The 15,801-nt window shown below is 52.6% G+C and overlaps 1 protein-coding gene across 1 annotated transcript; it reads left to right on the forward strand.

Moving 5' to 3' along the window:
* The first annotated feature begins 12,031 nt into the window (after positions 1–12,031).
* On the forward strand, positions 12,032–14,463 carry LOC126766727 (trithorax group protein osa-like). Its single transcript, XM_050484451.1, has 2 exons — positions 12,032–12,790; positions 13,117–14,463. The coding sequence occupies exons 1-2, from the start codon at positions 12,032–12,034 to the stop codon at positions 14,461–14,463; spliced, it is 2,106 nt and encodes a 701-aa protein (XP_050340408.1).
* The last annotated feature ends 1,338 nt before the right edge of the window (positions 14,464–15,801 follow it).

Consider the following 15,801-nt stretch of genomic DNA (forward strand, 5'->3'; position numbering starts at 1 on the left):
TTTCTTTTTATTGCTTTACTTCACTTTTCACTTGTACCTTCACACACTCTTTTTTTTTAAATTTCTTTTTTTTTCTCTCTCTCTTGATGTACACAAGCACACGATTCAGTTTTGCAAATTTTTTTCTTTCTTTTTTTTCTTTTTTTTCTTTTCCGCTCACTTTTTTTTTTTCTTCATCTCACAGTTACACTTTTTTTTTTTTGATCTCTCTGCTCGACCGCCACGTGAAAAAAACAAAAAACGCAAAAAGTCAATAAAACAATAATAATAATAATAATAATAAGAAGAAACAACAAATCAACGGACCGTGAGCGAACGAAAGAAAAAAAACGGGAATTCATTTTTTAAAAAAAAAAAAGCTCTCCCTTTTTTTTTTTTTGAGAGAAAAAAAAAAAGAAAAGAAAAAAAATATAAAAAAGATATATATTAAAAAAAAAAAAAACAGCATCTCTCCATTCATAATCGCAAACAACAACAACAACAACGACATGAAAAAGGATGTGCTTTTTCTTTTTTTTTTTTTTAGCTTTTGAAAAGTGCACACGCGCACAGACGCACACAGACAGACACACAGAGGAGGATCCACGGACGCAGTGCATCTCTTTCTTTCTCTCTCTCTCTCTCTTTTGCGCTCGCTGTACACAGACACAACCACATACCCCTCCCCCTCTTTCTCATCTTCCCCACACACACACAATTCATCAACGAAAAGAAAGAAAAAAAAAGAAAAAAGAAAAGAAAAGGGAAGGAATGAAAAACGTGAAAAGGCAAAGCGTGCGATGGGAAGAAGGCCGGAGAATCGCTTTCTCGGATGCTAGGGAAAAAGGAGAGAGAGGAGAGAGAGAGAGAGAGAAAAGGAGAGAGAGAGAGATGGAGAAGGAGGAAGCCACACACGCACACCTCCCTCTTTCTTTCTCTCCTGTCCCTTTTTCTCTCTCTCTCTGTTTCTCTCTGTGTGAGGCTCTCCAGTGAGAACGTGATTCTTGTACACACACACACACACATACATCCCTCATTTTTTTTCACACTGCCCCCTTTTTTTTTCTTTTTTTTTGTCTCTCTCTTCTTTGCAAGCTCTCTTTAAAAATAGTGTTTCAAAGTTTTTTTTCTTTCCATTTTTTTTTTTTGTTCTGAGAGAGAAGAAGAAAAAAAAGAGAATAACAAAAGCACCCCTTTCATCGTCTTTTTTTTCTTTTTTTTACTTTTTTTTCTTTTAGGTTTCTTCTTTGATCAAGAAGTAGGCACACAAAAGAACTGAGAGATATTCCCATTTCCTCCTCTTTCTCTTTTTCTTTTTCTTTTTTTCTTTCCCACTCTCTTTCGAGGTCTCTCTCTCTCTTTTACACACACACACACACACACATCCCTCTCCTCCCCCCTCCACGTGAATGTTGGCATCCCTCAGTATCAAAGGCAATCAGCCGCGCCGACGTGCAACACCGAGCTTCGAGGCGGTGGAAGTACACCAACCCACATGAGACGACCCGGCACCGATTATCGCGACGAGGAGCTGCGAAAGCGCGTGCGAGGAAAAACCCCGAAAACACCTCCTTCATCCAGAAAGACGAGCTGGACCGCCAGCGAAGAGCTGCCCTCTGCTGCTGCTCCAACAGAGAAGTGGAGGGGAGAATGATGAGAATGATACTAATGGCGACGTCGATGGTGACTTTTTTCTCGATGAGCTCTCTCCGCAGCAGCGATGAAATGCTCGTGAGAGAGAGAGCCGCCTTTTTTGAGAAAGAGTTCTCCGCGCGAGGCAGTTTTTGCCGCCCTCTGAGCGGAGGCGCAGCGCCTTTCAAAAAAAAAACGACACACGCGTGGATTTCGAGCAGCAACCACATCGGTGGTGCTTTTCCGCCACCGTGTGGCTGCGGCCGGCGGTGGACACATATCTGCCCCTCACAGACGATGCCATCCACGCGGAAGGAGGGCGGCTTTTTTTTATAAAAAACCGCGAAGAAAACGCTTCTTTCCCCCCTCCCCTCCTTTTTTTTCTTCTTCTTCTTTTTTTTCTTCTTTTCCGGGAGAAAGAGAAAAAGCCCTACCCAACGTCGACCCGAAAAATGCTGCCGAGAAACCGCCCCTCTGAAAGATGGAGTGTGGGGGATGGAGACACATTCAGTGCGGTGCCTGTTTCCCCCACGCGCTCTTCTCTCTCGACCGGACGTCGCGGCGGGTGGTTTTCTCTCTCTTTCGCCCCCTCCTCTCTCTCATCGGCGAGGGATGTAATTGCGCGGTGGGAAACAAAAAAACGAAACAAAAACAAAAAAAGGGGAAGGAGAAGACAGAGAGAGAGAGAAGAGAGAAAAGAGCAAAAGAGAAAAAAAAACTAAGAAACGGAGGAGAGAGGGCCACGCATTCTTTTGGTCTCGCATCATCCATTCCCTTACCACTCTCTCTCTCTCTTTTTTTGTCTCTCTCTCTTGCCACAACCACTGTTTTTCTTCTCTTTTTTTCTTTTTTTCTCTTTCCTTGGTTGGTTCTCTCTCTCTCTCTTTCTTCTATTTTCTTCTTCAAAGTGGTCGTCTTTTTTTTTTTTGGTCTTTGGCTTTTATCCCACCGCTTTTTTTCCCTTGCTCTTTTTTCTCCTTGCGACGAGGTGCCTTGCCGCGTCAGCTTTTTTTTTCTCTTTCTTTTTTCTCATCCACCGTTTGCTTCTTCTGTACTGTTACTTATTTTTTTTTTCTTTTTTTTTTTTTCGTTTGCCATCGTCCTCTGTGTGTGTGTGTGTGTGTGTGACACGCGATCAAATGCGTCGTTTGCCATTTCGCATACCGTTGAGAAGGATTCTCTCTCTTTCTTTGTGGCGCTTTCTTTTTCTTTTCTTTTTTTTTGAATGACGAGAGAAAGGAAGGAAGAAAGAGAGAGAGACAGAACACACACACACACACACGCACACACACACACACACACACATACATATGCAAGTGCGCGCATTTAGTCGAACTGAAAACCGCCATTGGAGAGAGAGCGGCGAGGAGGGGAAGGGGCAAGCGACTTGGTCCTGTTTTTCACACACACACAACGGAGAGACTCTTTCTCTCCTCTCTCAACCGCTGGCACGAGAGAGTTTGTGTGGATCAAAGAGAAGAGAGAGAGCTGTTCTTTTCTTAGTGCTGCCCTCTTTCTTCTTGAGCGAGAATCTCTCTCTTTCTCTCTCTCCCTCACCACTGCATTCGTTTTGTCCCTTTTTTTCTTCTATCGTTTCTTTCTCTTTTTTGACTTTTTTTTTTTTTCTTTTTTTTTTTGATGCCTTTCTTCCGATTTCTTTTGCTTTTTTTTTCTACTTCACAGGACGTTTTTTTCTTTTTTTTTCTCTCTCTCTTTTTCTTTGTGTGTGTGTGCTTGTTTTGTGGCGTTTCCATGTGCGCGTGAAAAAAAAAAAAAAAAAGTCCATCCGCGAAAAAAAAAAAAGAAGAAAAAGGAGAGAAGTTAAAAAAAAAAGAATAAAAGAGGACCAGCCGCTTTCCTCATGGTAACCGCCGAGAGAGGGCGAGGTCTGTTGGGAGAAGGCGTTCACCCTTTTTGTCTCCCTGCGCTTTTTATTTGCCCCTCTTTTTTTTTTTTTCTTTTCCAGCGGGAACTCCATTTTCTTTTGGATCTGCTCTCTCTCTTTTTTTTTCTCTTCTTTCTTCTTTTTTTTTCTTTATTTTCTTCCTTTTGCTTTGCCTGTTTTTTTTCCAAATATCGTCGAATCGCTCTCCCACTCTCTACTCTAGGAAGCAAAACTCCTTTTTGTTCGCTGCTCCTTTCCTTTTTTTTACGGCATTCTCTTTGTTCTTTTCCTCTCCCCACCCCCGTTGACGCATCTTTCTCTCCTTCTCTTTCTTCTTTTTTTTTCTTTTTTTCTTTTAAAAAAACACACAAAAACCCACACAACATTCACTGCTCTCTTTTTGAGCATCTTCTTTTTCTCCTCTTTTTTCTCCCTCTTCTCTTTCGCACTTTTCACAGACGATGGCGGGAGCTTGCCGGAGAGAAAAAAGAAGAAAAAAAAAGCAAGAGCAACAACAGCGAAAGAGTTTGCGAAGGAGAGCGCTCCTCTCTTTTCTTTTTTTTTTATGCGATTCACATTTGAGAAAGAGAGAAAAAAACGAAGAAAAGACAACATCAAGACGATAGTGTGTGTGTGCCTGGCAGCGTCGACACTCCTTCTCTTTTTCTCTCTTTTTTTTTTCTGTCATATCCGTTTCCTTCCCTCTCGTGTTTGTTTCTTGAAAGGATTGTTGTTTGCTTTTTCATCTTTTTTTTGAAATGAAAAAAGGGGAAAAGAAATCTTTTTCTCTCTCTTTTTTTTTTTTGCTTTTTTTTTTTCAGAATTCCGTCTTCCTCTTTTTTCTTTTTTTGCCGTGAACCCCGCAGACAGACACTCACACGCACACCACGAGAAGAAAAATAAATAAATTTTTCCTAAATCAACATCAACTTTTTCTTTTTCTCTTTTCTTACTTTGTCGGCGACTTTCCGTTGAGCTCCGCCAGACGGCCTCCGTCCTGGCTTGACGGGACACAACGAAGCAAACATATGTCACAACCGAGACGAGTGATCGCCTACCTGTTTTTAACCACGTTCGGACGCATAAGACAGCCCTCCTCCACCGCTTACAGCCACCACCACCACCCACAGCGAACAGAAACGATGGAATAAGGAAGAAGAAAAAGTCAAAAAAAGAAGAGGTGAACGCTTGCGGGCCACCGTCTTCGCAAAAAGTACACCACCACCACCGTCACCACCATCACCACCACCACCATTCTGCTGCCGACGGTGCAGGACGCCCTCGTCTATGATTCGGTTTTTTGCCATGAGGATCGACGCAGATTTTTGGAGGTCCACCACCACCACCACCTCTTCTTCCACCTCCATCTTCTTTTCATCTCTTCCATCAGCAATCAGCAGCAGCCTTCACAGTTTCTGCAGACACTCAGTGAAGGGGCGGTGGTGCACCAAAGCCCTGGACCTTCAGCAACACAACAGCGGCTACGTGGAGGAGGGGCATTCCTTGACAGACTCGTCCCCCAACGCTGCAGGACGCTCGGCCTCTGCTCCTACTTTGACGGTGAAAGGGCAGCCGCGAGAGGAATCCGCAAGTGATGATCAGCTGCCACCACCGTGGGTGGTGGATGAGACCCGGGATGAAATTGAAGGCGGCACCGGCGCGTACTACCAGTGAAGAAAAAAAGAAAAAAACGAAAACGAAGAAGAAAAAGAGAGAGAGAGAGAGAGAGAGAGAGAAACACACACACACACACTTTAGAGATAAAAAGAAGCGGAAGGAGAAAAAAAGAAGTGAGAGTCTTTTTTTTCTTTTGATCCTTTTTTAAAAAGTGCTTCTTTTTTTTTTTTTGGCTGTCGCCGTCCTCTCTCTCTCTCTCGTGTTTTTTTTTTACTTTTCACTTTGCTGGTGGTGTTCTTATAGTTTTTTGTTTTTTTTTACGGCTTCCTTTGCTTTCCTTTTTGTTTTTCTCTCCTGTTCCCTCTTTTAAAGGCGTTTCTTTTTTGTTTTTTTTTTATTCTTCTCTTCCGGTTTTGGTCTGCCTTAGGTGTGGCCGTATTCCCCCTCCTTTCTTCCCTCCCCTTTTCCCTTTCCCTCTCTATCGTTTTTTGTTTTTTTTTCTTCTTCTTCTCCCCGTTCTTCGGTTTTATGTGTTCTCTGCTTGTTGATCCGCGGTTCTTTTTTTTTTTCTTTTACACTTTAAACAAAAAAAAAAAAAAAAAAATTGAGCGTCTTTTTTTTTTTTTGTGGATGCTGTGTCCTTTCTCTCTCTTTTCTCTCCCCTCCTTTTTTTGTTTTCGTTCTTTCCTCTTTTTTTTTTTTCTTCCTCTTTTTTTTTTCTATTCCCCTTTCCAGATCCTTGAACCGATGCGCTTTCCCCCTCTCTCTTCCCTTTCCTTTCCCGCCGCCGCCGTCGAGGGACGATGGAGCTGCGCTGGCAGGCAACCACACGAGAAAAGGAATAAAAAAAAAAAAAGATATATATAAGGAAGCGCACTGACTGCTCTCGTCTTTTTTTATATCTTTTTTTCACTTTTTTTTTATTCTTCTTCCATCCAAACCACTCGACACACACACACACACACACTCTCTTTTTTTTCTTTCTCTTTTTTGTTGAGCTCTTATGGACTCGCTGTACTCTCTCTCTCTCTCTCTCTCTCTCAAATCTCAAAACAAAAACAAAAACAACGCAAAACCGTTTTTTGTGGTTCTTTTTTTTTTTCTTTTTCTCTCTTTTTAGTGAAAGCGGGAAAAGAGAAAGAGAAGGAAAGATAGAGAGAAATTCAAAAAGAAAAAAAAAAAAAGAGAGAGAAGGATTCAGAACTTTTCTTTGAGTTGGCGAAGACCAGCCTCTGTACACACACACACATTTTTTTGTTTCCGCACACCTACACACGAAAGACAAATCCTTATCTTTACTCGCTCTCTGTCTTCTCCTCCTCCTCTTTTTTTTTTTTTTTTCTTCCACGATCCGAATAAGCAAAAGAGAAGAAAAAGAGAAGACCATATCAGAGTCATATCTACAGTTTTTTTTCTTCTTTTTTTTTTGCTTTTTGTCTTTTATCTTTGCCTTCCTCACACAACGCATCTTTTTTTTTTTTTTTTGCTTTCCTCGTCCCTCTCACCATTCTTCTTTCTCGAAGACATTTTTTTAAAAAGTTTTCATTTCATTTTTGCGAGTTTTTTTAGTGCCAGTGTCTGCCTGTGTGTCTGTCTGGGTGTGTTTTTTTTTTTTTTTTGTGTGTGCCGTGGATGGGCACGTGAAGAAAAAAAAAAAAAAGTGGGATCTCTCTCTTTTTTTGCCGTTGCTCTGCTGCTGCGCGCCCATTTTTTTGATCGCCTCTCATTGCGGTACGAAAAGGATATTTTAGTGCTTTTATCGTTGCGTTAAAAAAAAAAAAAAACAAAAAAAACAAAAAGGAAAAGGAAAAGGATGAGGAAAAAAGAAAAAAAAGGGAAAGAAAACTCCCCAACAAACACATACGTTTTTCTCCATTACTGCCATCCGGCCTTTTTTTTTTTTTTTTGCACCTTCTTTTTTAAAGAAAGACAGCCTTTCTCTCTTTCTCTCTTTTTTCTCTTCACTCTTTCACTCACACAGACACACAGACAGAAGACCGGCCGATCTTTTGGCTTCTCGAGAGAGAAAAGGAGACAAAAAAAGAAAAAAAAGAAAGGAGAGGAGGCAATTGAGAAAGCAAAAGCAAAAACAAAAGCAAAAAACAAAAAAAAGAAGAGAGAAAAAAACTTTTCTTTTTTCTTTTACTTTTTGTTTTTTGATATTTTTTTTTTTTTTTTTTTCTCTCTCTCTCTCTCTCTCTTTGTGTGTGCGTTTCCCACTTTTATTTGTGCTTTAACGTTCTTTGTGCGGCAATCAACGGGTGTGTACCTCTCCCTCTTTGGTTCTTTTTCTCCCCTCCTGCTTCTTTGTTTCTTTCTTTTCTTTTCTTTTTTCTTTTTTCTTTCCGCTGCATCGTTCTGTCCACTCGCTTTATCGAAGGCGGAGAAGACGAAAAAGACAAGGGACAAGCAAAAAAAAAAGAAAAAAAGAAAAAAGAAAGGAAAAGGAAAAAAGAAAGAGAGAGAGAGAGAGTGAGCCAACAGAACACACACACAGACACACACTTAGACACGCACTCTTTCCTTTTTTTTTCTGTTTTTTTTTTTTTCTTTACCTTTTTTAATAGCGGATTCCCCCTTTTTTTCTGCTGTTCCTCTTTTTCATTTTTTTTTCTTCTGTTTTTTCCTCCTTTTTCTTTTTTTTTTTGCTTGCCTCCCTTTCCAACCTTTTACATGGAATCCTCTGCTTAGCCCCTAAAAAAAAAAAAGAGATTCCTCCCCCCTTTTTTTTTGTTCACTTTACCTCCTTTTTTTTTACTTTATTTTTTGTGTATTCCTCTCTCTCTCATCAATCCGTCTATCGCGAATACCAGTCTTTCCATTTCCTTTTTTTTTTTTTCTTTGTGCGCTCGCCGACACTTTTTTTTCTTTTTTCTCCGCTCTCCCTCCCTCCCTTTCCTTCTCTCCTTGTGAAGCTTAACTCGTGTGCAGTGAGGTGTCTCACTCTCTCTCTGTTTCTTTCAGTATTTCTTTTTTTTTTAAATCTGTATTCATTACATTTCTTTTTTATTTACATTTAGAGTTGCTATTTTTTGAGCTGTTTTTTTTTTTTTCTCTTTTTTGTTTTTTTCTTTTGTTCTCTTGTTTTTGCTTTCTTTCACTCTTCTTCGATCGAGAAAAGAAAGGCAGCCTTGAAACCGGAGGCGTTTTTTTTCTTTTTTTTGTGTGCGCTTTCCCACGCGGCCACTGCGATGCAAGACCACCTGGCCGCGCTGCCCAGCGAGCGTTCTGAGGCCCATTCTCTCACTGCTGCCGCCACGAAGAAAGTGAAGGGAGCGACAGACGCCCTCCGCGGCAGCGGCGTTGAAAGCGAGGAAAGGCAAGTCGACGAACGAGAGAGAGGGGAGACTTGTCTTCGACTCAAAGTCGCCCCGCCCTCCGCACAGAGGCCGTTCCTCGCCCCGGCCGCAGTCGGCTGCTCTTTTTCCCTCCGGTCCCCGCAGACACCGACCCCCTCTCCTCTGCGCTTCCCATCCACGAGGGCGACAGGGCAAACTATCGCGTCTTGGACCTTTTTCATGGCGGCGCCAGCGGTGGAGGAGAAGACCACCACCACCACCACAACGGGCGGTCGAGCGCGAGGACCGGCCCCGCCTCCACCCCGCGAAGGAGGACGAGGAGAACGTCGACGCAGGCACGGAGCGGAAAGCCGTTCACGAAAAGGGAAACAAAAAGAAGAACAGGGACCGCGCAAGCGAGGCGAGTGATCGGTGTCATGGCGCCACCCGATCTCTGAAGGGAACAGCCAACGCTGGCGATTCGCCCTCCGGAATGGCACCGGCTGCCATCGGTACCAGAGGACCCCGCCGACAGCGTGGACGGGAGCGAGGCCTGCGGCGAGCTGCTGCCGCCCTCACCGGCACCCGCGTCGCCCACGGCCGTAATTGGCGCGGAGGCCGCCGCCGCCCGCCACGCAGAGGGCTCCCCAACGCCACCAGCGGCAGCAAAACCAAAACCAAAGGCGAGGACGATAAAGAGAGTGAGTCACGCAGACAGACGACCCTCGCGGCGGGCGGTCGGCGCGGAGGGGCACCGAGGGCGAAGCGGCACCACTACCGCCACCACCAGCAGCAGCAGCAACGGCCACGGCGGCGCGGCGCCACCCGCGACAGAGCCACCGGACAACAGGAGGTAAACGCCACCCCCGCCGTCGCGCGGTGGAGGAAGAAGAGGTGGCGGTGGAGCGAAAAGCCGGAGGCGCTCCCGCGTTTCCTCGACCTCTCCATCGACCTCGCCGGCAGCATGAATGCCGTTAGAGAAGGGCGGGCTGTTGTCACGCAGACGACAGACACCGCAGGGGAAGAAAGAGAGGAAGAGAAGGAGAGGAGTAGAAGAGAAGGAGGAGGAGGTTGCTCCACCGCTTACCGCACGCACCGCTCTGCCGCGGACCACGGCACTCCCTCAGCCCCCTTTCCTGCGGCAGCCGCCGTCGCCACCGCGCCGCCGAGGGCCGCCGGGGGCCGAGAGGATTAGCAGCGCCGCTCCCCTTCTCCCACGATCGCTGCGCCACCGTCCCGGCGGAGGCCCCGGAGTGAGCGCGTCCCCCCCGCAGCCCGCCCACTCTCTCCCCCGTCCAACGTCTCCGCTAATGGTCCGTCTGTCGGCAGCGTGGGGACCGGCTTTAGCAGCGACGCCGCGCCATCGCCGCGATCGCCGCCCTGCGGACAGGACGCCACCTCGTGGAGCCGCCGCCGCGGCAAGAAAGGGACTTGCTCCGCAGGCGTGGATGGTAGGGACGACACGTTCTCGGAACGCGGTCCGCGGCCCTCTCGCCGGCGGCAACGAAGCCAACCACCGCCGTGCCAGCGGTGCGAGCAGTTGTCGTGGTAGTGAGGACGGCACCCACGAGAGGAACACACTCACGCCGGACGCCAGCAGTGTGCGCCTTCGCCAGTGCCGCTGAGTTCACTGCCTACCACGCCGCCCATGACGCCTCCGCGAGCCGCCTCGGCGCTCGTCGCCCTCTCCACCGCGACGGCGTCTGCGGCCTCACCCTACACCCCACCTCCAAAGCGGTGGCATCAGCAACATCGACAACGGCGGGCAGACGCACCCACTGCAACCGCACAGACAGAAGTGCTGCCGAGCTCCTCAGTACTCACCGGCGCTGCTGGTCGCGGTGCCGCTCCTCTCGTCAGAGGAATCTGCCCCGTTCGTCCTGTCTGTGAGCGCCGAGCGCAGGATGCCGCCTCGCTGCAGACGGAGAGAGAAGGGACAGGGAAGGAGAAGACAAAAGGGTCGAAGGACAGCAAACAGAAGCGGAGAACGAGCGCGAAAACAGCCTCCTCCACGACGATTCCATCGCCGTCCCCGTCCTCGCTGTCCGCCGCGCTCACCGTCTCCGCCCAGTTGTGCCCGAAGCGACGTCGACGTCGGCGACAGCGGACGCCCTTCTTCCTGGTCGGTCCTCCACGGGCTGCAGCAGGCACCGCCTCTACCGCCGCCACCAACAGCAGCCACGCCGGTCTCCAGAGCCTCGCCACAGCCCTCCTCTCCTCGACCGAAGTGCAGCCGGCGGTCCCTCGGCCTGGCGCAGGCGCGGACACCGTCCGGGCAACCAGCCGCCGTGTCGCCCGCCATTACGCCACTCCCATCACAGCGATCCGTGTCCCCCGGTGCGGGCGGCAGCGGGCAAAACCTCCGCGCCACGACTCGATTGGCGCTGAGGGCGAGACGGGGCTGCGACCACCCACGGCGGTGGCGGTGGCTTCGGTGCCCTGACCCGCTCGCTCCGCGCACCAAAGGAGCAGCGAGGGCGGCGCCGCGACCCACAACAGCTGAACTCCGCCACCCCGCCCCCAGAGGCTCGCACAGAGAGGAAAGCGTTCAGCAGCAGCAGCGGGAGGCGCAGGGCACTGCCGTCTCGACCCCGCCGCCGCCGCCACCGCATCCGCACCAATCGTCGATCCTCCAGAGGCCATCGCCGCCGTCGTGCCGAACGGTTTCAGTCAACGGCCGCCGACAGACGCGGAGCCGCGACCGTTGCGACCGCCGCTCCTTCACCCGGTCCTTCCACTCCTGCCGCCGCCGCCGCTGCACCCAGGAAGCGTCGGCCTCTGCCATGAAGAATGGTTCCTGTACGCCGTCCGCGATCCCCGCAGGCGGCGGCCAGCAGCACCCGCTTCCTTTGCCGTTGCACCAACGAAGGTGCCGAGGGGAAGAACGAGAAAAAGAGCACGTCGCCCGAGGCCGTCGCCGTTCCAGCAGCGGCCACACCAATCTCTGGCGCTCGCAGCAGCCCACGACGGGATCAGCATTCACAGTCTCCAGCAGCGGAAGTAGCGAGGTCGCCCCGCCACCTCGAAAAGCCTTCACCCGCTGCTGCTGCTGCTGCTGCTCCTGCTGCTGCACCACCGCCGCCGCTGCAGCGCCCTATTACGCCTTACTACCACACGGACGGTATTCACACATTTGAGATCCTTCCAAACGAGGACGAATACGTGAAGGAGGAGGAGGCACCCGGCAGTGCGCAGCCCTCCGCCTATGACGCCGCAAATCAGCGGTACCATCGCACGCAGCAGCCGCGCCGCCGTAGCACCGCTACCGCCACCGCCACCGCAGCGGACCGCCAAGAAGGGCAGCATCAAGAGCAGCCACCGGTCGGCGATGATGCCCGCACATACTACGGCCGCTTTCACCTCTACCAGCAGCAGCAGCAGCAGCGAGAAGGTGCCAACGCGGCCAAGGCGCGTCGCCATCAACAAGATAACGCCGCGACTTCACCTGCTCCCCGCCGTAGTTGCACGCCGCCTGCACGGCCGCTGCAGCCTGAGGGAGAAGGAGAACTGGGCGCCACCGACCTCTTCGACTGCGGCTGCGGAGGCTGCGCGAGCGGATAACGCAGCGTGCCCTCCTTCTCCCACCACCGCTGCTTGCCTCCCGCAGCCGCGCGCTGCCGTGCCCTTGCGCGCCAGTCAGATGTTCCAACCCAGTTTCGCCGTCGCCGGTCAGCACACGGAGGTGGCGACGATGACAACGGCCGCGAGGAAAGAAGAGCGGCGGGCTAGCGAGCCGCCACGCGCACCGCCGCAGCGCGGCCGCAGACGCGGCACCGCGCCGTCTTCCTCCATCGCTGGTGTTCCTTCTTTTCAATCAACGTCGAAGAAGAAGGAGAGTCACAAGAAGAACAGCAGCCGGAGTCCGCCCACAGAAGCGAAGGATATGGGCAGCTCGCAGCAGCAGGAGTTCCACCCGTTATTAGGGAACCTCTTTGGCGGTGCTGCGGGCGGCGATGAACACCTCCTCTTCAGCCTGGACACGGTGGTTGTCGCCGAGGCGGACCGCAGCCCATCGTCGCGGTCGCAGCAGCAGCAGACGCATGACACGACCGAAGAACAAAAACGGCGAATGGATGTGAGCGACAGGGTCCTACTCGACGAGGCGTGCCCGCTCCCCATGGAGGCTCTCAATCCACCCACACCTGCCGCGCGAACAGGCTCGGCGGGCGGTCACCCGTCTGGCCACCCCATCGCCAGTGTGTGCGCAACAACCATCGGGGAAGGGAGCATCGATCAACTGCCCTCTGCGTTCGGCAGCCCTTTGCGGGACTTCTCCGCCACGCATCGACCGACCGTCGATCCTTCCACCCCCCTCACTGCGGCACCTGCGGCGGCCGGCAAGAACCGCCCTGCGCCTGACCCACCGATGGGAAAGGAGAGAGGCCCGCAGCGGCAGTCCGTGACGCCGTCGCCGTCGCCTCAACGGCGCCGCCAGCCCCGTCCCCTCCAGGGGTGGAGGACACAGCGGAGACGTCTTCCCCACGCCCGCCCCGGCGACCGACCCCCGCGTACGCAAACACCGAGCCGGTGTATGAGCACTTAACGCCCGCCGCATCCCCGCCGATTCCCTCCAAGCCGGACATCGTCGTCCAGGACGGCCCTAAGCAGCCGCTGCAGCGAGCGCCACCCCCACCCCTTTCGCCACAGCAGCAGCAGCGGGCGCGGTACGTGTCGCACCCGGTGAAATGGGAGAGTCTGGGCGGCAACCCCGCCGGACTGAACTAGCACCGGCCACCCCCACCACCACCGCCGCCGCCGCAGCAGTTGTTGAGCGGCGGCGGCGTCAGTGAGGAGGGGAGTCTGGACGGCCGTCTCAGCACCGGCTCCGTGCCACTGTCGACTGGGACAGCCGCCTCCGACAATGTACAGTACCAGCAAGACCGATTCGGACGTCGCAGCGGCCTTCCGCTCAGTCAACAGGGGGCAGGCGATGGCTATCACTACCCGTACGCCGCCCCCGCGCTCTCCCCGCAGCACCACCACCAGCAGCACCACCACCAGCAGCAGCAGCAACTCTATGGCGTGCCGCTCCCCAGCCCATCCAGCCTGCGCACGCCGCCGCCGCCCCCCGTCATCGGCGGCCAGTGGCCTCCGGCGCGGCCCCTTAACAGTCGCGGCAACGGTTTCCCGCAGGACCCCCTCTCTCGCCGTCGCCGTCCTCGAGGCAGTCCGTGCCGCTGTACGGCGCATCAAACCCCACCACCGCTGCCACTGGCCCATTTAGCTTCGCCCACTTATCTCCTCTACCAGGGGGCACGCGGGCCGGTCCACATCCGCAGCAGCAGCACGTCGCCGGCAATGCCTTGGGTGGGGCCCAGCTTTTCACTGGCGGCGGTTCGCTCCCGGAGACGCCGACCTCCTCCCCTAGGGCGGCGCCGCCTTTTCCTCTACGGCCGCCCCGTGTCGCCGACGCCGTCGGGCAGCTCGACCACCTCCTCCAGCAACTACTACCGTGCATTTCACCACCTCGGGACGCCTAGGACGTCGCGGTTGGCTTCGCTGGACGTGGCCGAGGCAATTCCCTTCACCCCTCCGCGCCCCGCCGCCGGGGCTTATTGGCAGAGCCGAAAGGCCAATCCGGAGGCCGTGGACGCGCGCCCAACCGCATCCGGCCCCCCTTCGTCTTCCCTGCAGCAACAGCAGCAGCAGCAAGTAACCAGCGGCGGCGGCGGCAGGCCCTACGTGACGACCCCCTCGCCCTCCACGACACGCCCCACGGCGTCCTTCCCCATTCCCGCCGCGTTTGCCTACCGCGGCGCTGGCGGCTTTGTTGAGGGCTACGCCGTGGCGGGCGCACCGCTGCAAGGCTCGGCGGACCAGGAGAAGGGACACCACCAACGTCGTTCACAGCGGAAGGGCGACGCGACGGGCAGCGGTGGCACACCGCTGGAGGAGGCACGCGGACGCCTTCCTCGGGCGACGGCGGTTCTGCGGGGATGGCCGAGCCGCCTCCCGCACCAGCCAGACCTCTCCACCGCCCCAGGCTGCCGCCGCCGCCGCGAAAGAAAAGGGGCGACGCCGGCACTCACTAAAGGCTCAGGAGGCTACAGGAGCGCCTGCGCACGGCGATGAGCCCGCACCCGGTGCGGCCGACGCTCTCCCCCGCCTATCGCCTCCCCTCCCCACAGACACAAACACACCAGCAGCAGCAGCAGCAGCAGCAGCCCTCGCAGGATCGCCGCCGCTCACCTGTCGAGGCATCTCCGTCGCCGGCCCCGGTTGATCCGCGCAGTATGGCCTACACCACCCCGACCACGCCTTCCTATTATCATGGAGGAGGTGCCACCGCTGCGATCGCCGCACCGGCTCCAAGACACAAGAAGCACGTCTTCTTGCATCAACTCTTTGCACGCAAGGCGGTGGCGGAGAGTGACGCGACGGCCCCACCGCTCCGATCCCAACAGCACCAGCAGCAGCAGCAGCAGCAGCCGTTGCCACCGCCACTGTCCTTCTTCGATAGGGCGGACGAGAGAGAGGGGCGAGCCGTTGAGCGGACGGTCAATAGCGATGGAGACGGGACAGCGGTGGAGGTGAAAGGTCCAAGGGCCGACGCCGGGGGAGGTTTGCGCCACCGGTCACGTCTCGTCAGGCATGGGGTGTGTCTTAGGCCGCCTTTTTTTTTTGTTTGCTTTCTTTTTTTTGCTTGGTCTAGTTGTTCCCCTTTCCTAACTTGCTTTTTTTCTTTTTTTTTTCTTTTTTTCTTTTTCTTTCATTCCACAGTATTTGTTTTCCGTGTTTTTTTTTTCTAGATTTGGGTTTTTTCTTTTTTTTTTGTTGTTTGCGATTCCCGGATCATCCTTGGACATGAGAGGATGACACCGGATCCACTGCTGTCCTCTCCCCTTCCTTCTCCTCTTTCCTCCTTTCCCCAAAGGCAGCTGTGATCAGCACTTGCGTTTTGCATTGTGATCTCCCACTCCCTTTTTTTCTTTTTTTTTTTTGACCCTTCCCGCTTTTGACTTCCTCTTCTCGTTCTTCTTTCTACCATGCTCCCTTCCTTTATTGAGGAGGAGAAGGAACAGGAGAGGAGGAGGGGGGGAAGGACTGTCGGGGGCGCTTTTCCCCACTTTTCTCCTTCTCCCCCCCTTCTCCCCCCCTTTTCACCCCCTGTCAGCTTTTTTATTTTAAAATCCTTTTTTTTTTGTTTTTAGTTTTCTACATTGCTGAGTCCTTATCCGTCTTCCGCTGCTTTCCATGTTTTAACTTTCTTTCCTTTTTCTACCCCTCGTCATCGTTTTACCTCTCCGCAAAGTACGCACACTTCTTTGTTCTCTCCACCCCTCCCTTCTCCTCCCCCTTCTCCCTCCTCCCTCTTCCCGCCCTCTTCTCGATGGGACAAGTCTTCTGATTCTGTCAGAAAAAAGAACATGCCCAGGCGGGGGGGAGAGGGGAGGGGGAAGGGGAAAAACC

Source organism: Bactrocera neohumeralis, unplaced genomic scaffold (genome assembly GCF_024586455.1).
Source record: "Bactrocera neohumeralis isolate Rockhampton unplaced genomic scaffold, APGP_CSIRO_Bneo_wtdbg2-racon-allhic-juicebox.fasta_v2 ctg2283, whole genome shotgun sequence".
Taxonomy (NCBI): Eukaryota; Metazoa; Arthropoda; class Insecta; order Diptera; family Tephritidae; genus Bactrocera; species Bactrocera neohumeralis.